At 45.1% G+C, this 26,529-nt stretch overlaps 4 protein-coding genes and 1 long non-coding RNA gene across 7 annotated transcripts; 2 read left to right on the forward strand and 3 right to left on the reverse strand.

Moving 5' to 3' along the window:
- Window positions 1-7,148: 7,148 nt before the first annotated feature.
- Window positions 7,149-8,058, reverse strand: LOC120701002. The gene is made up of 3 exons (XM_039985178.1): window positions 7,980-8,058; window positions 7,410-7,838; window positions 7,149-7,326 (listed from the first exon to the last, which is right to left on the reverse strand). Exons 2-3 carry the CDS (start codon window positions 7,835-7,837, stop codon window positions 7,149-7,151), a joined length of 606 nt encoding a protein of 201 aa, XP_039841112.1. The 5' UTR covers window position 7,838; window positions 7,980-8,058.
- Window positions 8,059-8,511: 453 nt separating this feature from the next.
- On the reverse strand, window positions 8,512-11,030 carry LOC120699453. 2 transcript variants are annotated; one of them, XM_039983454.1, is made up of 6 exons: window positions 10,955-11,030; window positions 10,459-10,869; window positions 9,490-9,907; window positions 9,294-9,389; window positions 9,181-9,220; window positions 8,512-8,827 (listed from the first exon to the last, which is right to left on the reverse strand). In XM_039983454.1, exons 2-5 carry the CDS (start codon window positions 10,849-10,851, stop codon window positions 9,213-9,215), a joined length of 915 nt encoding a protein of 304 aa, XP_039839388.1. In that variant the 5' UTR covers window positions 10,852-10,869; window positions 10,955-11,030; the 3' UTR covers window positions 8,512-8,827; window positions 9,181-9,212. The 2 variants fall into 2 exon arrangements, with proteins under 2 accessions (XP_039839388.1, XP_039839387.1); XM_039983453.1 differs by lacking the exon at window positions 10,955-11,030 and having other exon boundaries at window positions 10,459-10,948.
- Window positions 11,031-13,793: 2,763 nt separating this feature from the next.
- Window positions 13,794-15,794, forward strand: LOC120701510. Of its 2 annotated transcripts, XM_039985528.1 has the most exons (5): window positions 13,794-13,853; window positions 13,939-14,349; window positions 14,899-15,316; window positions 15,416-15,511; window positions 15,585-15,794. In XM_039985528.1, the coding sequence occupies exons 2-5, from the start codon at window positions 13,957-13,959 to the stop codon at window positions 15,590-15,592; spliced, it is 915 nt and encodes a 304-aa protein (XP_039841462.1). In that variant the 5' UTR covers window positions 13,794-13,853; window positions 13,939-13,956; the 3' UTR covers window positions 15,593-15,794. The 2 variants fall into 2 exon arrangements, with proteins under 2 accessions (XP_039841462.1, XP_039841461.1); XM_039985527.1 differs by lacking the exon at window positions 13,794-13,853 and having other exon boundaries at window positions 13,860-14,349.
- Window positions 15,795-16,383: 589 nt separating this feature from the next.
- LOC120699454 (GEM-like protein 5) lies at window positions 16,384-17,986 on the reverse strand. Its single transcript, XM_039983455.1, has 2 exons — window positions 17,371-17,986; window positions 16,384-17,104 (listed from the first exon to the last, which is right to left on the reverse strand). Exons 1-2 carry the CDS (start codon window positions 17,714-17,716, stop codon window positions 16,596-16,598), a joined length of 855 nt encoding a protein of 284 aa, XP_039839389.1. The 5' UTR covers window positions 17,717-17,986; the 3' UTR covers window positions 16,384-16,595.
- Window positions 17,987-24,581: 6,595 nt separating this feature from the next.
- Window positions 24,582-25,727, forward strand: LOC120701511. Its single transcript, XR_005686132.1, has 2 exons — window positions 24,582-24,635; window positions 25,496-25,727. It is a non-coding gene; the product is annotated as an uncharacterized LOC120701511 (long non-coding RNA).
- Window positions 25,728-26,529: the final 802 nt, after the last annotated feature.

The following is a 26,529-nucleotide window of genomic DNA, read 5'->3' on the forward strand; positions in this document are numbered from 1 at the left end:
CGCAGGAATTGCCACAGCAGGAATCACTCGCTAGGGTTCGCAGCAATTGTTAGGGGAGTAAAGTGCAATTTTCGGTCCTCAAACTTTCTATGATGTGTCGTACTAGTCGATCGACTTTCAAAGTATGTTATTAGTGTGCCTAAACTCACTTTGGGTCTCAAATTAGCCCATTTGGAGTTGGGAGTAGCCCAACCGGCATGGGTATTATGCAAATAACCTCCCATCAATCTGTTCGTCTTCCTCGCCTGGAGATCGATCCGCCTGGCGATGGTTCTCTTCCTCGCCTCGTGACAACTTGCCTGGCCGCCGACAGTGCATGCGTCGTCATCTCCAAGGTGCGCCTCTGCCGCCTCGTGCTCCATCTCCATGCCGCTCTCGCTCCCTGCGTACTCGACGTGCGAGGGGATTAATCTGTTCTCCTCGTTGCTTTGACCCAGCCCCTACCGCGGCTCTCAGGCGAGAAGGCGAGGAGGCGAGGTGTGCAGTGTGGCGGGTGACCATGGCGGCACGATTGCGGCGCAAAGGGCATCCTGTGCCGGTCTACAGTGAGTTCCTCCATCCCTAAATCTCATCCCCTACCATGAACCTGCAATTTTGGTTAGGGTTTTGCTCATAGTAAATTGGCAATTTTGATCACTTCAATTTGTGTCGGTCATGTAGGTAATAGTGGGGATTAGTTCAACATTGAGGTTCACCATGGGGGTTTTTTGTTGTCATGGTAATCTAAAAAGCTATGTTGATGAAAAGATCGATTTCTTTGATGATCTAGAGGCAGATACTTGGTCCCTGCTCTTGTTTGATTATTTTGTGGAGCAATTAGGCTACCAAAAAGATGATAGGCTGAAGTTTTTCTTGTTGTTGCCTGGAAAAACCTTAGCAGATGGCCTTAGAATCATCGTAGAAGACAAAGACACCAATGCCATGACTTTTGGTGTTAGCAAGGTCAAGAACTTTGTAGTGTATTTTGATCATGACAACATTGTTGATGGAGTTAATTGGGATGACATTGTTGCTAATCCAGTAGCTGAGCTTCCTAAAGTGACGAGCCCACACAAAGTGCAAGTTGTGGGAAAGAAGGTTAGTGAGAAGCTTCCAGTGTTCTACACTGATTTGGAGAATAAGAAAGTGCAACAATTCAAAACCACTGAAGGTGAATCAAGTGGTCCTAGAGACAGTAGTAGTGATGAATTTGATGATTTTTTGATAGTGATTATGAAATGGAGGATGAGGATCAAGACATGTTAGAGACATTTGTTGATGGTGATGAGAATGAAGCACCTGTGAGAGATAGTACGAAAACTAAAGGCAACAGGAAAGCTAAAGGCTTGAAGGCTTTTGATGTGAGCAGGCCTGATTTAGTGTCAGGAGAAGAAGACACTGATGAGGAGGGCCTTGAACTACCAGAATCTGATGGTGAGGGAGAAGGTCACACGTTCAAGTCATTCAGAGATCAAGACATGTAGAATCCAGCATTTTCAGTAGGACTTGTGTTCCCTTCGGTTCAGAAGCTTAGAGAAGCCATCATTGAGTATAGTGTTAGGAACAGAATTGAGATAAAGATGCCAAAAAATGATAAGATTAGAGTCAGAGCTCACTGTGCTGAAGGATGTCCATGGAATCTTTATGCTTCATTTGATAGTAGGATGAAATCTTTTGTAGTTAAAACCTACTATGGAGGCCATACTTGCCAGAAAGAGTGGAAAGTCAAAAAGTGTACTGCTAGATGGATTGCTGCTAAGTACTTGGAATCTTTTGGATCCAATGACAAGATGAGCATTACCAGCCTAAGCAAAACAATCGAAAAAGACTAGAATCTAACTCCTTCAAGAAGTAAGGTGGCCAGAGCAAGAAGGATGATTATGAGGTAGATTCATGGAGATGGGGAGCTGCAGTTTAATTCTTTATGGGATTATGGTCAAGAGTTGAGGAGGAGCAACCCTGGGTCATCATTTTTCTTGAACTTGGTGGATAGTAGGTTCAGCACATGCTAATTGAATATTGATGCATGCAAAAGGGGATTCATTTCATCTTGTAGGCCCATAATTTGCTTGGATGGCTGTTTTATTCTAGACAAAATATGGTGGGGGGGGGGGCAACTCCTTAATGCAGTGGGTATGGATCCCAATGACTGTATTTTTCCTATAGTAGTGGTTGTGGTTGAAGTTGAGTCACTTGCTACATGGAAGTGTTTCTTGGAGACTCTCAAGTCTGATCTCAACATTGATAACACCTACCCCTGGACAATAATGACAGACAAGCAAAAAGTAAGTTTTCTGCCTTCTTTCTTTACTTAGAGCTTAGTTTTCCTTTGTGTTGCCTAATTCCTTTGTGCCTTCTTTCTTTTCTCATGGCTTAATACCAGCTGTGAAGCAAGTCTTCCCAGATTCTGAGCACAGGTTCTATGTAAGGCACTTGTACTCAAATTTCCAAGAGAAGTTCAAAGGTGAAGTATTGAAGAACCAATTGTGGACATGTGGAAGGTCTTCCTCAGAGGATGCATGGAAGAGGAATATGGAGAAGATGAAGGCCTTGGATGCTGGTGCTTATGAATGGTTGTCAAAAATGGCACCCAACACATGGGTAAGAGCATACTTCTCTACTTTTCCCAAGTGTGACATATTATTGAACAACAATTGTGAGATGTACAATAATGACATATTGGAGGCTAGAGAGTTATCAATTCTGTCTATGTTTGAGAAGATTAAGTATTAGTTGATGACAAGGCATTACAACAAGAGAAAGGAACTGGAAAATGAGATCACAAGTTCTTTTTGCCCAAAAATCATAAAGAAGTTAACCAGAAATATTGAGTTTGCTAATGTATGCTATGCACTGCCTTCTAGGGTTGGAGTGTTCCAGGTGTTAGTCAAAGATTATCAGCACATTGCAGACCCGACAACCAAAACATGTGACTATAGGAGGTGGCAACTGACTGGCATTCCTTGTTGTCATGCAATCAGTTGTCTAAGACATGAGAGGATCACACCTGAATACGTTCTACCAAGCTGCTACTCGCTAGAATCTTATAGCAGTGTTTATGCCTACAACATTTGGCCTTGCAAAGACAAGTCAGAGTGGGAGAAAATGGATGCGCCACAAGTTCTCCCATCAGTTTATGAGAAAAAGGTTAGTAGACCTCCTAAGGCTAGAAAGAAGCAAGCACATGAGGTATCAGGGAAAAATGGCCCAAGGTTGACAAGACATGGTGTCATAATCCATTGCATCCATTGCTCAGAAGCTGGTCACAATAAGGCTGCATGCAACCTCAAAAAAATGGGCTACAGTGAAGAAGAAGCAAAAACTTTTATAGCTGCAACTCAAGCCGCATTGCAGAAAGATGCAGAAGAACAAGCAATGACAGTTGCTGCTGATCAAGTCAATGAAAATGAGACACCAGACCCATTAAACATCTCAACAACTCAACCACCACCCCTTGAAGACATGAATCAAGCTACCAGCACGGTCCTTTCTCAAATGCTTGGAGAGGTCAAATTTCTGACTCATGTATTGTTTGTTGTCCAATGTATGCCATGGATACTTCACTCATGTTTTCTAACTCAAATCCTACACTGAAATTTTCTAACACAGGAGACACAGGAAAGCTTGCTGTCACAACCCCAAGGGCCTCTACCAGACTCAAGCTTTATCCTGAACAACTAGCCAGTTCAAAGGTCAACTCCACTCACCACAAGCACAGTTGCAGGCCGGGCTGCATTAGCCAAGAAGAGGAAGGCATCCACAATTGCAAAGTCATCTTCCAAGAAGACAAAGGCATCTACCAAGAAGACAAAGGCATCTTCCAACAGAGCATCACAAGTGGAAGAGGAAGGACATCCTGATAATGTGTAGTTAGTGAAGTGCTAGAGTGCATAAGTATTGATCACTGATGTTTTGGTCTATATGCACAATGCACTGTGTTAAGAAATTACCTCTATTCACTACAACAAAATAGCCATATAAATACACTTTGCTTTTAACGTTTTATGTAACATATCTACGCTCGGCACACTGTACCATGTAGATACGAACCTTGAAACGTTTATAGAAAACGTGACAAGATTAGTCCATAATCTATCTTTAAGTCACATCCCCCAAGTATATTTTATCCAACCGCTCCCAATCCTGTAGGTTTACACGCCGCCGCCGTTCCCCTGCTCCCCCCACCGCTGTTCGATCCGCTGCTCCATCTGCCGCCGTTCTGCTGCGGGCTGCGGCGTCGCTAATCCATGCGCCGGCCGCCTCCCAGCCATGCCCATCACCATCACTATCCCCAGCGGCACCTCCCTCCGTTGCTATTCCCATGCTCCGCCACTCCAACAACACATCTCCCCACGGAGTCTTCCCAGTTCCGCTCGTCCCAGCAATCAGCCAATCTCCATGCCTCATTAGTGCATCTGGTGCAGTTCTGATGCTGCAATGACCTCATGCCTTCTCCTCCAACCTTGCTGCTGGCCTGTGCATTTTACTGTTGCTGGATCCATCACTGGTTTGGTACGTTGCAGTATGTTCTGGTCTACAGATCTTGCTTTTTTTCTTTCAATTACGATAGAGATTCAGCGAAGAGGGGAGCAGCATGGTCTGTCTTTCAGCGAGCACATCAGGTTCATTTTTTTCTCTTGTTTATTTTCAGATCAAGGACTAGATCCTATTTGGTACTTGCAAGTTGCAGTTAAGACTAATTCTAACTACCTAATATGTGCCTCTGTTTCATTTATAGACACAGATGGACTCTTGATTACTACCTCGTACTGTAGTTTTTTATGACCTTTTCTTATCAAACATCATATGTAACAGAGATAATAAGTTTTTTCTTGTGGCACATAGTGAATGAATAGCTCTGCCTCTTAGCTATGATCAGATATTCAGGTAACAACATTCGTCATTACTATGTTGTATGCAGAATGCCTACTTTTTATAGAATTTTTTTAGTGAGATGTTTCATATTCAAGCTTTTTCTCTTGCCCAATAAAATTCCCATGTGATGCAGAGGAGATGTTTCCTGTTTGCATTTGAGCATTGGCTGCATGCAGATGAGATGAGATGCTATATTTGAATCCCTTCCGCTGTAGCTCACTTCATACTTGGCATGAGATGCAGTGGACGCAAGAACTCCTACCCTGGGGGGCCCTTCATTGCAATTTTGTTATCTCATCTGTATTGAGTTGTTTGACAATCAAATATTTGAGCTTTCATGGGTTCAGAGTTCTAAGTTCCTAGACTAATGGTAGGTGATCTTTCATTTTTGAAACTACAAGACAGGACATTTGGGAGTGCTTGATGATCTCCATCATAAGCTTTTTGAGCAAGTCACGGAAGTATCAGAAGCTGTAGGTGATATATATATATGTGTTCCAAGTAAGTGTTCAATGCTTAATATGCAAGGGATAATTGTTCAGTGGGTAAAAAAAATCCAATTTCTTTCAGCATTACAGTGTTGTACTATAGAATCTATAATCACCATGTAAAGTATATATGTGATTTCTCATTATAGGTTTTTATAGAGAAGCCTTTTTCGTCAATGGTGATATCATAGAACATTTGACCTTGAATCAAAGAGAATAGTCTGGTAGTTCAAATTAACTAGACTTGTCTCAGTATAATTACTTTCTGAATAAGACTACTTGGTAGAATTTTGTTCACATGTTGATTCCCTGCTAAGTTTTTCATGATTATTTAAGAGAAAAACACCTTTACTTTTATCTCCAATTGGATTTTTTTTGTAGTTGCATCACTTTAAATCTGTGTTTACATTTTTCATACCATATACCAATGAATTTATTTATTTAATCTGCAGGATCATGAATGTCCATAAAGAAAATCTGCCGAATGAAGCAATGTGGAGAAGTGAAATACAAGTATTTGCATGCATGAAGTGTTTTAGATAGATTCTAAATCTATAAAATTTAGGGTAGTATATATGTAAGATCATCATATTGTATAAATGGATAATTGATTGGTTTGTTGAGAGGAGCTCTAATATTAAATGAATACTTGCTCTGGCTAGGCGTGATTTCTCTAGCTATACTCCGGTATGCCCAAAGTGAAATATGATTCTGCTAGATGAGAAAAAAATGATGCGAAGGAATGTCCTGCATGACTTTATTATAAACTAATGCGATCAAAAGGAAAATGGAAAAAAAGAAAAAGAAAAGGACAACACTCAAAAATAAAAAGGAAAAAAAATGTATTTACAGCCTTGAATCGAAATGCAAGCATAGACACGTCATTCACCGTCTCTAGAAAAGCATCTCATATCTTTTAGATACGCTTAGCAAAACGTATCTGCAGTCCTTGACACAGTCCATGTGGAAATGCTCCAGACACGCTTTAGCAAAGTGCATCTACACTATGCTAAAGATGAAATAAAGCATATCAAAGTAATGGACAAAACGTATCTACACGGCTATTTTCTTGTAGTGATTGCACTATGTGTCAAATGTTAAGTACTGTTTAAGATGACATTTACCTTTATAAAATGTGTTTTTGGTTGGCAATCTTTGTGTCAAATACTTTGTTGTTTATTGTTGTGATGTTCATCTACATTATTGATGGAGAATCAGTGAAATATTACTGATTACAGTGGCAATAGTGTTGTTTATAGCGGTGTTTAGTGATGTGCTTTTCTTTCCTGGATATAGCAGTGTGTCCTCTGTTCTTTTTTTTGTTATCGGACTGTGCTCCTATTTAAAACTGGGAAGCAGTGAAGGAGTGTTGTTCGAAATAAATAAAGAGATGTGGGAGGGGGGGAGGGGTTCTACTTATATCCAGATGTGCCTGATGCAGGAATGGCGCGATCTAGACCTGTAATGGGCTAATTTGAGACCCAAAGTGAGTTTAGGCACAGTAATGACATACTTTGAAAGTCTATGGACCGGGATGACACAGTATAGAATGTTTGAGGACCAGAAATGCATTTTACTCTTGTTAGGGAGAGAAGCAGAGACTTGTGAACCACACTGTTGGATTGAAGGGGTAAGGGTATTTTTGTCTTTTTACTATATTACAAAGGATTTTCTAGACTTTTAAACTTTCTAAATCTTTGATGTAGCTAACGGAATCAATACCAGGGTAAACGGAGGCTTCCCATTCAAATGTTAGGGGTAAAATCGCAAGCTGAGCAAAAACGAGGGTAAAATCACAATTGGATTTTAAAGTTGGGGTAAGAACGCAATAGCCCCAATAATCCATATACTGGTTGTATCTATATATGATGCCAAAAGAAACATTTTTACCAAAATATATAGTACTGAAGAAAGTATATATGGTACATGTATGGGCGGATCTGGTGGCTGCATTATGTCTTGGAATTTATCAGAAGGTCCTTGTCTGCAGGAAGAATAAACCTGAAAATTCTGAAGGAACCTCGAACATGTATGATGCAAACTGTATAAGTTGTCAATGATCCATACCTGCCGGGCTGCCGGGAAGCAGTATCAGAATTGTCTTGATTACATTCTTTAGGTAAAAGGAAGCCCATGATGGCAAACATGGCGTCCATGTTCTTACTGGATATGCGCTGCTCCGCCTTGATTAACTGCTGGGACAGGTTCCCGGCCGTGTAGAGAAGGCACACGACTTTGGTCTCCTGCTGGCACTCCATGACGAGCTGCAAGGCCTCGCCAAGGGTTTCGTCCAGGGCCTCAAGTGCGGCTGCCACCGCCAAGTTGTTCATCAGCTCCGTGTTGTTCTTGTGCTGCGACAACGTCTTACTGAGAATATCAACGCGGTCTTTTATCTGCTTGCATACATCCTCGTTCTGCTTCGCCGTGTCTGCCGCTCTCTTGATCTTGAGCGCAACTTCGATGACCTTTGTAATGGTGCCCACTGCATCGACCATCCTAGACAGTAGGCAGAGTGACAGAGTACAATTAATCTGCAGATCAAGTGTAATTATTACAAGAATGAACTAGGTACTAGTAATACTATGATGACAATTCACGAAAAATCATAATAACCTGATTAAAAGTTAGAGCACTGACCTAGCTTCTTGGGTTCTCCTTTTCTTTCCGTGAAGACACCTTCCTCCAGATGAGCGATTCCGTATTGGCTCGGCAGCAAGAGTTTTGTTGGTTTAATGAGCTTATCAACAGTGGAGACAAAGAACGCGCTTGTTTCACCAGGGACAAACAATCCCGGCCCTCTCACGGAAATTTCGAGGAAACTGCAGGCAGCAAGTCTACAGAGAATCCGAGATATGCAGAGCCACCACCTTCAATAATGCCCAAACAACCTTCAATATAGTAATCAGTTTCAATAATGCCCTATTGGAAATTTGGAACTCTCCTTAGTGCGTGTCCTTCATTTTGTAAGACTGGGACGCTGGTCCCTTCATTTTTCAAAAGAGCCCGGTTCATTTGCCCAAGCCTTCCTCTCTTTTTCTCCGCAATCAAGTTAGATGTCACTAAATGCAATTATTTGTCTCACGAGGAAAATTAGAAACCTGATAGTTCATTGTGCTCCTGAATCATCTTTAAAAAAATGCTAGGAGTTGAGAGTTGAGACAAAACAAAATTGTACCTTAAAAACCGACCATTTATTTTATTAAAACATGAATTCAGAATTTTTTGGATACATTATACATCCCAACGAGGGCATCACAATTGTTCATAAACAGAAAACCGATACAAGGAAAAGGAAATTGTATCCACCAACAGCAGGTGCAAGCCCTAGCGGGAGACATCCTTCCAAGCTGATTCATATCATAGGATAATTTAGTCTTTAGAGGAAGATCCTGGTGCCTCGGAAGAGTGGTACCACTCGGTATAAGGCTCGGATTCACTGATTCACTGGCTGATGCTACTCCTCCGTTCTCCTAAGGATCGTCAGCCTGTTATGTAAAAGGAAACTCGTTCGACTAAATTTCATTATTTTACTGTTGGAAAGAACAACAAGCTTCAAAAACCATAAACTAAATTTCGCAAAAAAAAATCCATAATAAACTAATGCAACACTAGCATTATTGTAGCACAAATCACAAGCACCGATATCATATGAAATTTCAGTTAATGTTATTATTGCCAAAATATTAATATATTCAAGTTTAAATAAAACTTCATGCAGTGAAATTATCCATTCTAGAAACATTGCCTTTGGACGGAATACTTGGTCCCAAAACATTTGACACAAGCAAGTTCTTTTGAAATCCATAGCAAGGAAACTTCATATATAGAAGCATTTAACCTTGAAGCTTGCGCCCAGTTGGGATGTTTGGCCTATTGACCTGAAATTGTTAGCAGCATCAGCCGTTGTATAAAATACTCAGTTTCGTAACTGGATAGTTATCGTTTTATTACTTCTCTGCCTGGCAAGAAGCCGTAATTTCACAACGAAGCGGCCGGCCATTAGAGTTCCGGCAATCCGTACTGCTGCAGTAGTAACTTCAAAGCTTCCTGCAGTAGTGCAACATTAATTGTTTCAGTAATCTATTTACAAAAAAACGATTAGAACATCGTTAAAACCTTTTTACATGGTTAGCAGCGCCACCAGTACCTTTTATGTAACGGATACTACTGATCTCCGCGACGCCATCGAGGTCAAGCACCATTTGGTCCAGCACCTTGTGGAGCTCTTTGGACAGTTGGCCTGGGCAGATCATGAACAAGTTCTTCCATTCCTGGCAATCCGTCACCAGCTCGTAGGCGTGCTGTAAGGTATTGCCGATCTTCTCCAGCTTGGCGCCCAACTCCGGGTCCTTGATCGCGTCCGTGTTCTCAAGCTGCGTCAGGAAGGCGCGGACCATGCCCGCTCGCTCGTTGATCTCAAGGCACTCGCCCTTGTTCCAAAGAACCATCTTCGCCGTCTTCTTGATCCGGTCCGCAACACCGACGATCTTGTTAACTATTTTGGTGGGTTGCTGATTGTCCATGTCACCATCAGGGGCAGCTGGTGGTTGCACATGATCAACTTGCTATACACAATGAAATGCATCAACACAAATTAGCAAAGGGTAGTGATAGATCGGTAATCCATACATACAGGTGGGTGTAGCAAAGTAACTAGTCAGGTTGGCACGCTATGTGAAACCCACCTGGGTCCCACCGAATAGTATGTGGGACCCGCAGGAACAGTGCATGGGTCCCACGTGGGGCCACGACTCATGAAACCGTTCCAATTCTTGGAGCTTTAGGGTGTGTTTGGGAGAGCTCCCAGAAGTGAGTCTCTCCTGAATCTAGTAGGACTAGTTCTATCAAACAGTTTTTGAGAGAAACATTATTCTCGGCTGATTTTGTGAAGTGATCATTTGAAATGAACTAAGAGGTTGGAAGCCGAAAAAAGTAGCTTCTCATATTTTTGTAAAGGTGATTCTCCATCCTGATTTTAAGAGTTTATACTAGAGAATCAAAGAGAATCATTTTTAGCTATAGGATCACTTCTCTCAAAGAATCGGCTCCTATAGAGGGAATCAGATGAAGCTCTACCAAACAGATATACGAACTCAATTCCAGTTAGCTGATTTACCTCCTGAGTTGGCCGCTGGCACTCCTGGCGACCGATCATGGCGCACATTAGGAGCATGGTCCTACGCATGATCCTCTCGTTCATCCGCCTCAGCTTCCTGGACAGGGCGCCGGCCGTACACAGAAGATGTATGATGTTCCTCTTGACCTTACACTCCTTGACGAGCTCCAGGGCTTCACGGAGGATCTCTTCGAGCGCCGCGACCGCGGGGCTCACGGCTGGGTCCATCATCAGCGGCCCGTTGTTCCCGAGCCGCTCGAGCTGCGTCGTGAGCAGCGCGACGTGGCCTCCCATCTCCTCGCAATCCTTTTGGTTCTGCTCAACATTTTCCGCTGCTTGTTGGATTGCCTGCGCAGCATTGATGATGCGCACGAGCGTGCCAAAATCCACCATCCCGCCGGTCTCCGATCCCTTCGTAGGAGTACGAGATGCTAGGGATGATAATGAAGAATACTACGCTTCAAAAAAGTTGAACGAGCATGGACTGGACACGAACCTTACTTATCCTGCCTCAAAGGATCTTGCTTCCTCACCCTCCTATCGAGCTATCTGCTAGCTATTCGATGGTTTGGTGGCAACCTAGTCACCATCAGAAAATAGAGTATGTTAACTATTTTGGTGGGTTGCTGATTGTCCATGTCATCATCAGGGGCAGCTGGTGGTTGCACATGATCAACTTGCTATACACAATGAAATGCATCATCACATAATCCTGAGAGGTTAGTTGTCCGTTGTCAAAGGGAGGATTTCCAGAGGTAGATGATTAAGAAAACCGGATGTGAAGACATACTCTATTTTCATTGGCGGTTAGTTGTCCGTTGTCAAAGGCCACCAGTTTTGAAAATCCACGTACATGCGTGGTTTCTTATTTTTCCCTTGTGGTATTAATTTTTTCGCACAAGCTATCAACAAGTGGTGCGTTGCGAGAATTCTCAAAATGGTTTACCACCCATCCTTACAAATCATCTTTTAGTACGTATAGTTGCGAGTCAGCGGTCGAATGGTTGGTCCGACTAACAACTTAATTACTAATTTAGGGAAGCAGGGCAATAAAACTAACACAAGAATTCAGTAGCATACTTTCACATGGAAAAAGAAAATCAACCATGCTGTCATTGTCCTTTTTTTTGTAGAAGAGTTGAGCAGACTCGTTCTATAAGAATTTGCTTAGCTGCATCGTTTGTACAAAGTACCTGTCCTCCCGTTCTTTAGTCTTGACTTGCTATACCTAATCTGAACAGTTGACACTTGATTATGTGTTGTTTCCTGCCGGACAAACTCTATCCCTCTATATTAATAGCTCATTCGAGCAGACTAGGTTGCCACCAAACCATCGAATAGCTAGCTGAGGGACCGAAAAGGCGACCAGAGGGGTGGTGAATGGGAGCCAATCGGAAATTCTCGCAATTGAAAGCTCGGCCTATGATCCCAAGTTTACACCCAACCCTCGAGTTCTAGGTGAAGTGTAGAGTAGCTATAGAGGAGCTACACTAACACAAAACATCCCTAGGAATAAGCAAGAGCAACCGCGGAAGCAACCACGAAGAACAGCACAAAAAAACAGCACGGTATAACTCACCGGTTGATCCGACGCTTGAGTTTGAATGGTGTCGGTTCAACCGACGAGCAGAGCCGGCAGCAGTCAAGGCGAGCACCGGTTGAACCGATGAAGAGGTTTCAAAGGGCGTCGGTTAAACCGGTGATAGAGCACCGGATGAACCGACAAAATCAAACTCAATCGTCGGTGCAGTTGTCCAGAGGGACTGCAAAACGACGTAGTGACCACCGGTTAAACCGACGCCAACAAAACCCTTGACCAGAGAGATCACAAGGCGAAAAGTGCTGAGCACCGGTTAAACCGACGTAGGCAGATTTCAATGCACTGGTGCAACGGAAAAAACATCACGTAGAGACAGATATTCAGGATTCACCGGTTGAACCGATGCTTGTGGAACAAAACATCGGTGCAATCAAGCCGAACGTCCAAAATCCTAAAGTACCAAGATCCTACACACCGGTTGATCCGACGCGGACAACTTCAAAACGTCGGTTCATTCGGTGCTAGGAAGAACAGAGTCCAGAAAACCCTTTTCAGCTCGCGACCTTTGGAATCTTCGATGATTGGAAGATCAAATCAAGTCCAAAGGAACTCAAATTTTACAGCCATGATCACAAAGGACTTGTGAACATGTCCACGGAAAGAATCGACGAATCACTCTATAGTTTGGGAGGAATCGAAGAATTATGAGCAAGAACGGGGGTTTTCTCTAGAACGCCAAGAACTTCGATTCGAGTGGACTCGTGATTCCAGTGGTTGTAGCACAAGGCTAGATGTATTAGAGTCACTTCAAAGAGTCACGAAATCATCAAGAACCAAGCCATCAACTCGTGCTCATGAAACGACAAAGGAAAATCGAATTTCAAACAAACGAGGCTCAAGATGAACAAAATCGAAGTGAATTCAAAACCCCGGAGGGCACAAGGAGGGAAGGGCCTCCTTTCCCGATCAAACTCAGTACAAAGTCTCAAGAATTCATACTCCAAAACCTACCTCTAGAGAAGAGAAGGGAGGAACAGAGAGGAGGAGAGGAGGGCGCCTGGGAGATGAGCGGGAGGTGGTCTGGTCTTCTGGGTGCCAGGCGCAGGGGAGAGAGGAGAGGGGTGAGCGGGGTATTTAAGGTGCCCACGCAGGGGTCCAAAATACCCCTCGACTCAAACTAGAGACTAAAACGCCCGTAGGGGTTAAACCGGAAATTTTTACATGATCTCATCCGACGCCCGAGGTTCTTTCTTCGAAACGAAGTCTTCTCCGTGATGCCGTCATGTCGATGAAGATCCGGTTCGCGGTTTTCGAAGGTCCGCGAAACCCGGGTAGGTGGCCGGTTTTGAGAAAACCGCCAAAACTTCATGCGCGGGAAGATTCCCGCCTCCATGCCGTGGCCCTAGACGCTGTTCCCGCCTCGGCCTTCTGACAGCCCTAGACGCCGCCCGACGCCCGTCACCTCCTCGCCCGCAGCGAGGCCCTAGACGTCGTCGATGCCCGTTCCTCCGCCAGTCCCAAGACCGACGCTTGTGCCTCCATGACTTGGCGTCTTCAACCGCCGTCCGCCAACTTGGTTTTGTGGCGCAAACCAAAAAACCCGCCATCCGTCGCTGCTTGCGCCCTCGATCCAGGAGTGGACGCCACAGCTGCAGCCCGGCCTGAGCTCCTCCACGGCAACTCTCCGTCGACACTCGACGCCCTTGTACCTACAACCAAAGACCAAGCACACGATCACACCGCACGGTTGACAATTCACTCATCACAAGCAGGATAGAGTACTCCATATTCCTCACTAGCAGATAGCTCGATAGGAGGGTGAGGAAGCAAGATCCTTTGAGGCAGGATAAGTAAGGTTCGTGTCCAGTCCATGCTCGTTCAACTTTTTTGAAGCGTAGTATTCTTCATTATCATCCCTAGCATCTCGTACTCCTACGAAGGGATCGGAGACCGGCGGGATGGTGGATTTTGGCACGCTCGTGCGCATCATCAATGCTGCGCAGGCAATCCAACAAGCAGCGGAAAATGTTGAGCAGAACCAAAAGGATTGCGAGGAGATGGGAGGCCACGTCGCGCTGCTCACGACGCAGCTCGAGCGGCTCGGGAACAACGGGCCGCTGATGATGGACCCAGCCGTGAGCCCCGCGGTCGCGGCGCTCGAAGAGATCCTCCGTGAAGCCCTGGAGCTCGTCAAGGAGTGTAAGGTCAAGAGGAACATCATACATCTTCTGTGTACGGCCGGCGCCCTGTCCAGGAAGCTGAGGCGGATGAACGAGAGGATCATGCGTAGGACCATGCTCCTAATGTGCGCCATGATCGGTCGCCAGGAGTGCCAGCGGCCAACTCAGGAGGTAAATCAGCTAACTGGAATTGAGTTCGTATATCTGTTTGGTAGAGCTTCATCTGATTCCCTCTATAGGAGCCGATTCTTTGAGAGAAGTGATCCTATAGCTAAAAATGATTCTCTTTGATTCTCTAGTATAAACTCTTAAAATCAGGATGGAGAATCACCTTTACAAAAATATGAGAAGCTACTTTTTTCGGCTTCCAACCTCTTAGTTCATTTCAAATGATCACTTCACAAAATCAGCCGAGAATAATGTTTCTCTCAAAAACTGTTTGATAGAACTAGTCCTACTAGATTCAGGAGACTCACTTCTGGGAGCTCTCCCAAACACACCCTAAAGCTCCAAGAATTGGAACGGTTTCATGAGTCGTGGCCCCACGTGGGACCCATGCACTGTTCCTGCGGGTCCCACATACTATTCGGTGGGACCCAGGTGGGTTTCACATAGCGTGCCAACCTAACTAGTTACTTTGCTACACCCACCTGTATGTATGGATTACCGATCTATCACTACCCTTTGCTAATTTGTGTTGATGCATTTCATTGTGTATAGCAAGTTGATCATGTGCAACCACCAGCTGCCCCTGATGGTGACATGGACAATCAGCAACCCACCAAAATAGTTAACAAGATCGTCGGTGTTGCGGACCGGATCAAGAAGACGGCGAAGATGGTTCTTTGGAACAAGGGCGAGTGCCTTGAGATCAACGAGCGAGCGGGCATGGTCCGCGCCTTCCTGACGCAGCTTGAGAACACGGACGCGATCAAGGACCCGGAGTTGGGCGCCAAGCTGGAGAAGATCGGCAATACCTTACAGCACGCCTACGAGCTGGTGACGGATTGCCAGGAATGGAAGAACTTGTTCATGATCTGCCCAGGCCAACTGTCCAAAGAGCTCCACAAGGTGCTGGACCAAATGGTGCTTGACCTCGATGGCGTCGCGGAGATCAGTAGTATCCGTTACATAAAAGGTACTGGTGGCGCTGCTAACCATGTAAAAAGGTTTTAACGATGTTCTAATCGTTTTTTGTAAATAGATTACTGAAACAATTAATGTTGCACTACTGCAGGAAGCTTTGAAGTTACTACTGCAGCAGTACGGATTGCCGGAACTCTAATGGCCGGCCGCTTCGTTGTGAAATTACGGCTTCTTGCCAGGCAGAGAAGTAATAAAACGATAACTATCCAGTTACGAAGCTGAGTATTTTATACAACGGCTGATGCTGCTAACAATTTCAGGTCAATAGGCCAAACATTCCAACTGGGCGCAAGCTTCAAGGTTAAATGCTTCTATATATGAAGTTTCCTTGCTATGGATTTCAAAAGAACTTGCATGTGTCAAATGTTTTGGGACCAAGTATTCCGTCCAAAGGTACCTTTAGCCTGGACCGATGGCCCGTTTTCTAGTAGTGTTAGTATCGGGCAAGAACCCTGAATTAGTACCGATTTCCCATCCTGTACAACTAAATGTGTCTGCATTTAGTACCGGTCGGATTGACCAGTACTAAATATCATATTTAGTATTAAAGATTTATAAAAGGTATTTTCTATAACTGTCACATGGATATAATCAAAGACAAATTGCAGAACTGCCTTTATTTTGAAATCCAAATACATGTTTGCCTCTATTTTTTTAACTTTGTATGTTTGACCCAGTTTTTACAAAAGTTTTCCCTAATTAATTATAACAATTGTGATTAAAAACTGCACATTTAGTTGTTTCTAAAATTTTTAATTAATGCAAATATATTGGAAGCAAAAAAATCTATTTAAGTATTTGATTGGTTCCATACACTTTTTCACAATATTTTGATATTTGATATTGCTTTAATTAGATGAATCTCATTATATTCTAAACGGGCACTTTTTTAAGGAAGAGATAAAAGTGACAACATTTGAATGCTAAATGAACACTCTTTTGTACTCCACACTGGAGCACTTTTAAATGGAGGAGTACAACGCATAAAGTACTCAAATTTATTTAGTATGACGAATAGTCAAATTTAAAGTCAAAAAATGAGTAAAAAAAGTCAAACAATTTGAAATCGCGAACTATAATTTGAAATGGAGGTAGTATTAACAAGTGTATACACATCAAACAATTCACAAATACCACGGAAATGTACCACACGCACACAGGAGTCGGTAGACCGTCCATCTCACAAGCAACAAGCATGACACAAAGCACTCACTAGTCGCTACACTGCACAGGGCTAGCTACACACGCGTCTCCGGCGAACGGAGCTCTCATCACTGGCCGGCGGCGGCGCCGGCGCCGGCGACGCCCTGCTTCTGGTACTGGGACGACGAGCGGTGGGAGACGACGGCCTCGGTGAGGTGGTGCACGGCCTTGTCGTAGCTGACGAAGCCCATGAACCAGAAGTCGTGGGCGTCGACGGTGACGACGTGCACGTACTTCTCCGGCGGGCTCTCCTTGGTCGTCACCGGCTCCACCGCCGCGACCTTGTCCAGCGGGATCGCCACCTTGTAGTAGCTCCAGGCGGTCTGCCCCGACGGCGCGGCGAAGGAGAGCGGCCGGTCGCTGCAGAAGGCGACGGTCGCGGTGGTCAGGTAGAGCGTGCCGGCGACGGGGCCGGTGGCCGTCGACAGGTAGCACGCGAAGGTCTTCCGCAGCTGCTCATCGGGGCCCGCGGAGAAGGTCTGCCTGTACAGCTTCTCGAACCCGCCCTCCGACAGCGCCTTGGCGCCCAGGCTCAGCTTGCCCATCGCCGCGTCCGACATCGACGGCGCCGTCTTCACTGCACCACCAGGATGCATCAACAGATCAGTCACTTGAACAAGACGGTTTCAGTGGCCTTCTGGTAAGGAAATGGGAAACGTGCGTTGACAAATTCATCTTTGGCAAAGCAGAGGATCCTCTGCCCGCCCAAAAGCAGAGCACCCCCTCTGCTCTGGTGAGGAGGAAAAGCAGAGGTCCTCTGCTCTAGCTACCAAATTGATCGACCGAAACAGAGCAGAGCTGGACACGACGAAGCATGATGGGGAAGGACGAAGGAGGCCTTACGGTTGAACCAGATGTTGGACGCGAGCTCCTCGGCCTTGCGGCTCCAGACGTTGAAGAAGTCGAGGATGTGCTCCATGGGGCTGTCCCCTTTCTGCCTCGGCGCCGCCACGGGCTCCCCCACGATGACGTAGGGCGGCAGCTCCTGGTCCCCGCGCGCCGCCGTCCCCCGCGCCGCCTCCTGGTTCTCCGGGTGCGCCCCAGGCGCCGCCGGCGGGCCCATCTGCCGCGTGCCCCACCGCGCCGCCTCGGGCGGCTGCGGCTGCGGCTGCCCCGCCGCGGGAGGAGCAGGAGCCGCGGGCTGCGGCGCGCCGGCCGGTGGCGCGTCGGAGGCGTCCTTGCCCTCCATGGACGATGACGAGAGGAGCAGAAGGAGAGTGGAAAGCGGTGTGGATAGAGCTCGGTGGGAGTGGAAAGCGCTAGACGGAGACACCTACCAGGGGATCGATAGGTCGTCGATGGCGAGGTGGCGGCGAGGGAGGCTAGTTTTTATACTGGTCGGCTGGGTTTGAGCGGTGGCGTGTCGGCGAGGGAGCAGAGAATTCCGGCACGGCAGGGCGGCGCGTTCCAGAGTCCACACGATGTGCTTCGGGAGGAAGAAGCTTCGAGGCGCGGCACACGCGGACGCGGCGGGGGCACACGTGGACAGAGCTTCGAGGGCTTTACACTTAGCCGTGGAGACAACGCGTCAGAGTGAGCTTCTTCGGAGTAATAACAGCGATTATAACAGTTGAAGACCAATTTGGCTTCGGATTAGGATTATCTAAAATTAAGTGCTAAATTTAAATAGATTCGCACTTATATAGGAGTATATGCTAAATTTTTTAATTTCTATTTAAAGTTTAGCCTACCTATTAACACTCCTGTATGGATGATATAGTGCTAAAGTTTAGCGTTTTTTTACTAGCACTTGAATTCAGACGGGATTTTTGTCTCTCGTAGTCTTATGGATGAAAAATTTGTCTATTTGTAAGGTATGAATATGGATGGGAAGTCAGCTACTTCAATCTTGATAGTCTTTGAAGCAGTCGCTTCTCCTCTCCGTGATAAAGTTGCCGATTTTCCATTGGAAACAGCATCAGCATGCTCAAGATGACATTTGTGTTTGTCAAGAGGACGACGGATGTCCGGCCCTACAAGGGTTCTCTGGTGCAATAGGCCGCAATACGTTGGTTTTAGTAGATGATGTTTCAGAGCATATAAGTCGCGTCGCGTATCCTGGATTCCAAATAGGTGGACTATTATCGCAGGCCGAGGAATAAAATGAGATCCTTTGACCCTTGTCCTCTTCTGTCAGGATCAGTTCATGTTAAATTTTATCTGTTTCGGACTCGAATTAGCAAGAAGTTATTTACTCATATTCTTGCATAATCCCTAGTAAGATTTTAGATCTAGAGTGATCCAAATAGACCTTAATTCGGCCCAATCCATAAGTTCAGTACCCAAATCCTGCGCTGCCCCTCTGAAAAGAAAAGTTAAAGGCGCGGACGGTGTACGACCAAGAGAACTTGGTGGCCTGCTGCAGCCTGCGAGCCCACACATCTTTCTTTTATCATACCTTAAAAATCCAATTACTATGGAGTGTCCATTTTAAACTCCGTTTACATCATTATCTTTCTTAAGAATATTTTTAGAACAAGATGTATAATACTTATACTTTGGAAATTTATTTTAAATGTTGTTGTTGAAGCACCCAAGTTGTTGTTGCTGTTGTGTTACTGAAGCACCCAAATTGCTGCTGCTGTTGTGTTGCTGAGCATCCAAGTTGCTGCTGCTGATGTTGTTGTGGTGTTGAGCGCCCAAGTTGCAGCTGTTGCATCCAAATTAGTTGCTGTCGTTGCTGCTGAAGCACCCACCAAATGAATAGTTTTATTCGTATTTTCACGTGAGCATAAAGGTACAAATGAAATTTTAAACGGACACTCCATTCGAAAGTTATAGAATTTTAACGTGTGTACTTCAAAATGAAATAGTCATCGCATGCACGCATGCAGATAGGGTCGTGCGCTTTTGATTCCTCGTGACCCGTCCCTCTGATAGGCAAAGACAATGTATCTCATTCATTTGGCAACAATGGTTGGACCATGTGCGGGCAGCATTTGTTACGACAAAGTGCACAATGATTATGTAACCACTATGAAGGCAGTCTTTATATGTGTCAAAAGCTTGAGCCACTCATAGCGCTATGGGCTGCCCTTAAGTCAACTACAATGTTGTAAAAAGGTGACCTTAAGAGAGTAAAATAATTTTGAGAGAGCAACATACATTGTGGAAAAAGGTGACCTTAAGAGAGTAAAATAATTTTGAGATGAGCAAAATACATTATAGAGATGCACCACAGCTTAGGTCATCTCCAGTGAGGGAAAAATACCGTTGCATCGTCCTACGTGGCTGACTTCAAAGCGAATCATACCACTGCGGCTATCGAATTATGAGAAGGAGATTGAGGCTCTGTTTAGATCTTTACCTGTAAACCCGTAAACGTAAAAAAAACGTCACATCGAATGTTGGGACACATATATGGAGTACTAAATGAAGTCGATTTACAAAACTTTTTGCATGGATAGGCTGTAAATCGCGAGACGAATCTAATGAGACTACTTAAATTATGATTTGCAACAGTGATGTTACTGTAACCATCCGCTAATTATGGATTAATCATAGATTAATTAGCATCATTACATTCGTCTCGCGATTTACAACACATTTATGAAAAAGTTTTGTAAATAGACTTCATTTAATACTTTAAATTAGTAAGATTCCAACACAAAAATTTTATATATAAAGAACTAAACACGGCCGGAAAAGTCCATGCAAAATTATGAGTCGACTCTTGGCGAGTATAAAAGCTACAAGCCCCACTTGTTAGCTTCTTGGTCACCACTCCTTCACCAAAATCGATGCCTAACAGTTGAATTCTTTAATCATCTAGACATGACTACTCAGTTTTTTATTCATTTGCAGCAGAATTCGGTTTGGTGCATCGTCTGATGTGGCTTTCTTTTACCCCACCTCCCACTCTGTCACAGCGGATCGAGCATCCTCTCCCCCATCCCTATTCCCTACCCCACCTCCCACTCTGTCTACAGTGCTTGCTACAGTATGATTCCGTCCTTTACTCGTCCATTTACTCGATCCGTTGTGGTCAGTCTAATGCATCGACTCGCCACTAGAGAAACTCTTAGAATGCACCGCAAGCTTGTGGCTGACCACAAGGAATAGAAAAATATTTTTTTCTCTCTCCTCTCAAAAAAACGCAAACAGAGTGTTGAACGGACCCACCATTTTTCATTAAAATTCAGAGTGGTGAACGGACCCCCACTATTTTTCATTAAGATTAAGAGGAAACAACACGGCTTCTCCGGCCGCTGAAAATCTCCGAACTCTGGCACATGCCTGTGAGGACCGAGCCTTATGGTGAGCACAACAAGGAGATTTTTTTACCCACAGGCGGAAATTCATCCCAATTGAAATTCGAACTCGCAACCTTACGAGAACGACCATACCTCAGCTCCTCTAACCAACTAGACTAGACGAGTTTGGTTCTCTCTCCTCTCCAATCGGTACACTATTGGTGCTGCCTATTGTTGTCACTATGACATAGGGCCCACCTTAAGACTTGCTTTTAGCTGCCCACATTGTGTAGCTATTGCTCACCTGACATGGTCCCACTCGTATTGTCTGCTGGAGCTGTAAGCATTACTCTTGCCCTAGTATAGTATTGCCTTTGCCCTTAGGAGGTGCATCCTATGTAATAAAAAGATACTAAGGGCAGCCACCATATGGGCCGTGTTTAGATGTTTTGTTCAAAAAAAAATTGCGATGGATTTTTGCTAATTTGAAATACTAAATGAAGTCTATTTACAAATTTTTTTTCACAGATGGGTTGTAAATCGCGTGACGAATCTAATGATACTAATTAATCTATGATTAATTAGTAATTAGCAGATGGTTACTATAGCATCGTTGTTGCAAATCATGGATTAAGTAGGCTCATTAGATTCGTCTCGTGATTTACAGCCCATCCATGCAAAAAGTTTTGTAAATAGACTTCATTTAGTACTCCATACATGTGTCGAAACATTCAATGTGACTTTTTTTTTTGTGTTTACGGGGTTTATGGGGTAGGAAATCATGGTGAAAAAGTGGCATTAGACAATAAATGCATAGGCAACAACTGTTGTGGAGCTGCAAGAGAAAAACCAAGGTGCACCATAAAACTTAGGTTGTGGTCATAAGGAATAAACAAACAATTTCTCTTTCATCTCCTGTACCTCTCACTCCTTCACACGCATGGTTCTCCCACCTTCACACGCATGGTCTGCTCAATGCATGGTTTAATTTGGATTTTTAATTTGTATGTGGACCCCACATCTATGGACAATTCAAATTTCAATCATTGTGCAAATTACAATAGCTATTGCCAACTGACTCCAGGATCCGTCTTAAGGCCCTGTTTAGTTTCCACCCCATAAATCCCGTAAACGTAAAAAACCGTCACATCAAATGTTTCGACACATGCATGGAGTACTAAATAAAGTCTATTTATAAAACTTTTTGCATAGATGGGTTGTAAATCGCGAGACGAATCTAATGAGCCTACTTAATTCATGTTTGCAACAGTGGTGCTACAGTGCCACCCTCTAATTATTGATTAATTATGGATTAATTAGTATCATTAGATTCGTCTCGCGATTTACAACACATCTGTGCAAAAAGTTTTGTAAATAGACTTCATTTAGTACTTCAAATTAGAAAGATTCCAACGCAAAAAGTTTTTGCGTTTAATCTAAACAGACCCTAAGATTAGGTTAGGCAATATATTGCCCTAACTATCTTTAACCTCTCCCCTACAACATGGAAAAAACAGGAGAGAGAAATTACTTGTTATTTCTTAGGTGGGCCAGCCGCAATGGAGGCTATAAGAGTAGCAATAAGGTCTAGTGATGCACTACAACCATTGTGGAGGTGACATTAAGTCAAGCAATAGTAAAAGTTAACTTTTAGCTTACGATCCACCATAAGAGGATTAAAAAAGTTAAAACGATCTTTTCTCTCTTGTTCATTCTCTCTCTAACATGCATATGTGGCGCTAAGAGGGTGGTTGAGATACAGACATAACAAAAACCTTTTTATATTGGGTTCTACCCTTACTGCTATTTCAGGTTTTACCATTGTTGTTGTCCTGCTAAAGGTTGGCCACAAGAAAAAACTTTCTACGGCCTCCTCACACAATGTTTGTGTTGAAGCATAAGGGGATATTAATTGCTTAGAGCATTTGCAAGAGCCTCTTAAAAATAGGTTGGCCAGCTAAAGATAGCATAATTGTGGTAAAAATAGGATCCAACAGACTCTCGAAAACCCAAGCCTCGCTATCCATTTTGCTAACCCGCTCCTCCTCTCGCTTTGTTTGCCGGGCGGCACGGCTCGCCATCCTCCTAGGTACGCTACGCGCGGCTTCTGGAGCTCCTCCGTCCTCCTCCTGCTCGCCCTCTGGCCACCGCCCTTCGCCCGCTCGCCGCCATGGCCCTCCGTCCGCCGCCTCCGTGCTCGCCTCCTTTGGCTGCCGCCCTCCGCCCGCTCACTGCCATGCTCTACCGCCCTCTGGCCGCAGCGGCAGAGCTCGCACCCATGGAGGCACTGCTCGCGCGTGGCGGATCTCGTGCCGGCAGAGGCACTGCTCGTGCGTGGCGGAGCACGCGCTCGCACCGGCGCTGCCCTTAGCGCATGTTGACGCTCCCCTCGATACGGCCCCCACCCCCACCCCCGCCCTAGGGGTTCTTCTTCTTGCTGCGGCCCGTGTGTCTTCTTCTTCTTTTTGACGCCGACGGAGTGATTGACCAGCGTTGGGGCATGCCAGCGCGGCGGAGTGGATCACGACGACGCATACAGTGCTGCGACATTGCTCTGGTCGGGGAAGAGCAGGGTCGGTGGCGCCGCTCAGTCGCCGGAGGGGGATGGCAGGCGGCGCGGGAGGTGGTGGGGAGAGGAAGAAGAGAAAAAGAGTATGACACATGGGGCCCACTAGCCTTTGTTGGTTTGGAGAGTTCAGTTTTAGAGAATATGTTGGTTTACCTCTTAGTTTACGAAGCTTTTTATTTTTTAGCTAGCCTCTTTCTCCCTAAATTTAGCTAGCATTATTGCTAGTCTCTTGAAGATGCTCTTAAGGCTACTTTTTTCTCCTCATTGGATTGTGGCTGCCCTAAAAGGATCCCATCCGCTATCACTCGCCTCCATGGTGAGAACGGCGGCGCCGCAACTACGCGGGGGCACAAGACTCTCGGCGGCAGCGGGCGGCGCCCGATCAAGATGGAAAGGTAATCTATCTTCCCCGAACTATATATATTATCACTAGTTCGATCTGTGTCCCGGTTACTAGTTACGCTCGCGCGGTGGCGCCCCCGCGATTGTGGCTGACCAGACTAGCGCCCATTTCTCCTCTTTGATGCCATGGAGATGGGTGGGAATGTGCTTCAGTGAATGGGATCACACTACACGCCGGCATCGGCATATCCCGACTCTGTCACGGCCCCAAATTTCCTGCCCGGACGGTCCGCCCGGCGCTCTGCTTCGGCGTGCGTTGCACGAATCACGGCGCACCGCACGTCGCCACCGCCGCCAACCATCCTCGTGCCACGCGCCGGCCATCCTCATTCCGCGCACGTCCTTATCCCCGACGAACCCCTCCGACCTTATCCCTGAGCTGCCGTGTTTCCATTCTCTTCTTCTTCCTTGCGCTCGAGCCGAGCAGAGCCGCCCCCGTCGCCGGCGCCCCGACCAACTCCGGCCGCCGTCCTCCGATTCCGCGCACCCAGGTCCTCCTCGTCTTCCCTTGCACCTACTCCAAGCTTTCCCGAGCTCAGCCCCGCATTTCCCCGACCGGAATCGATCCCGCACTGGCCGGCCACCATTGGAGCACGTCGAAGCTCTACCCCCGCCGTCGATTCGCCGTCTCCGGTGAGCTACTTCTCGATTCCTTGCACGGGGAGCATCTCCTCCCTTCCCTCGCTCGATTTCCCTCCTCACCAGGCCTCCTCCCCCTCCCTGTAGGGCCGTTGGCGCAGCCCTCCGCCCGTCGCCGCCGTTCGTCGTCGTGCCGCCCGTCATCGCTCCTCTCCGCCCGTGCCGTTGTCGGTGAGCTTTGCCGTCGCCTGGAACACGCCTTGCGCACGTCCCTGGCCCCTCTCCGGCCCTGCTTCACCGCGCCGCCGTCCGCCGCGTCGCACGCGTCATGGGTCTGTTCGTGGACATGAAGAAGATGAGCAGTGGTAGAAGCTAATAACAATCCTTGTTGTACTTGTGTGTGTTTGAGTTTGCAAAAATTATAGAAAAATATATATAGATGCAAAAATAGTGAAACTTATTTTGTTAGTTTCCTCTTGCTTAGATATACTCATGAAAAATATGGTTTTGCATGTTACTTTGCTGTAGATTTATCTATAGTTTTATCTTTCAAAAGTGAGTTTAATGCTTAGTTATTTGTTTATTGCTCTAAAAATTTCAAACTAAATTTTGTTAGACTCCTTGTGAGGTGTAGTTTTCAGTGGTGAAACTTGTTCACATACTTCCTTGCAGTTTATCAAAGTTTTAGCTTGTTTTCTTATACTTTATCTGAAAATGGTTTATTATAGCACTTTTTGCTGGAAAGTGAGAAAATAGTAAATCCTATTTTGTTAGCTTTGTTTTCATTCCTAGTATCTAAGATAATTTTCTTGGATTTGTTTAGATAAGCTTGCATGTCTTTTCCGATTTATCTTGTTTTGAATTGCTAAAAACTAATATATTTATGATTAATTATAGAAAAATGCTTTTTGCTGCAAAACTAATTTTCATGAGTTCCTTATAATGTTCTTTGCTTGCTCAATTTAATTTGTGATTTATGCTTGCTGTATAAGTTTATTTGCTAATTCTTGATCTAGCTTTTTTGTTCGCGTGTACGATAGCGATTGTTTGTCGTCGCGTGTGTTACGTTTGTGCATCATCGCATATGTGCCATTCTTTATGCATGTCTTATCACCCTTGCATAATCTAGGGTATCACACTAATGCATGCATCTCATTTCGTGCATAGCATTTCTTGCACAATTATGGCATCATGCTAATTCTGGCATCTCATTCATGCATTATAGTGACTGAACCGTCGGAGAACGAAACCGTTGAGCCTGCCGAGTCCGTCGAGCCTGAACCCGGAGTCCAGTTTATGGTCGAGCCCGAAGTTAACCAAGGCAAGTAGCTAAGCATAATCCCTTGCACCTATTTAATTTGATTAGTTTAGTTATCTCACTTGGGTATTGTTGGGTTATATATATACTATGTACGTATTACATTCTTGTACCTATTTTCATGCATTCTCCTTCCTTGGTTCATTTATTCATATCCTTGGCACCAGTTAGACAGTTAATAACTTAATCTGACTAGATGCTTAGCCCTGCTTAGAATACTCATATTGCTCGCTAGACAGGAATGGTCTGGAGGATCACACTTACCGATAATCCTTGATCGCACTGGTTCGGTTTGGGTGGTGATGAAGTGGGAGTACCGAGATTCGAGTGGAATGTTAGGGCCTAGAGAATGAAGTCACATGGGCATAGTCCGCTTGGATCGATTAAGGACCGAGTGGACGACGTCGGTTTTGAGCACCTTTCCGTGCTACCACATATCCAATATAATGGTACGGATAAGCCAATTACCTTCTTTGACTTGATCATTGATGTGCAGTCCTAGCTACGTGGCTACGGGCTATGCAGAGAGGCTTTGTGTGTCCCCAGGTGGACCTATGTGTAGGAAAGTTTAGAGATGTCCCTGGTGGAACTAAGTCTCTACGCGTAAGCTAGGTGTGAAGATTTCAATAATCGAGCCATCTTGGGAACGGTTGACGCGAGTACTCCCTTATCCAACTTTGGCCGGTTGGGTGAGTCGCATGGTCCTTGCGTCGTGTGGGTAAAGTAGTACACCCTTGCATGGTTTTAATCAATTCGAATTGCCGCGCTCTCGGTTATGAGCAAGCTCATTATCCCATGAACTCCTCGTAAAATTTCGTTTATGATGAGAATGATCCATGTTACAGCTATGATCAGTTATGGATTATATTACTCTCTTAATCAACTAAAAGTGTTTAGGGTTGGGCAAGATTAATTAATTCTGATAGGTGACAGTGTAGAGA

The sequence above is a fragment of the Panicum virgatum genome, chromosome 3K, assembly GCF_016808335.1.
Source record: "Panicum virgatum strain AP13 chromosome 3K, P.virgatum_v5, whole genome shotgun sequence".
Classification (NCBI taxonomy): domain Eukaryota; kingdom Viridiplantae; phylum Streptophyta; class Magnoliopsida; order Poales; family Poaceae; genus Panicum; species Panicum virgatum.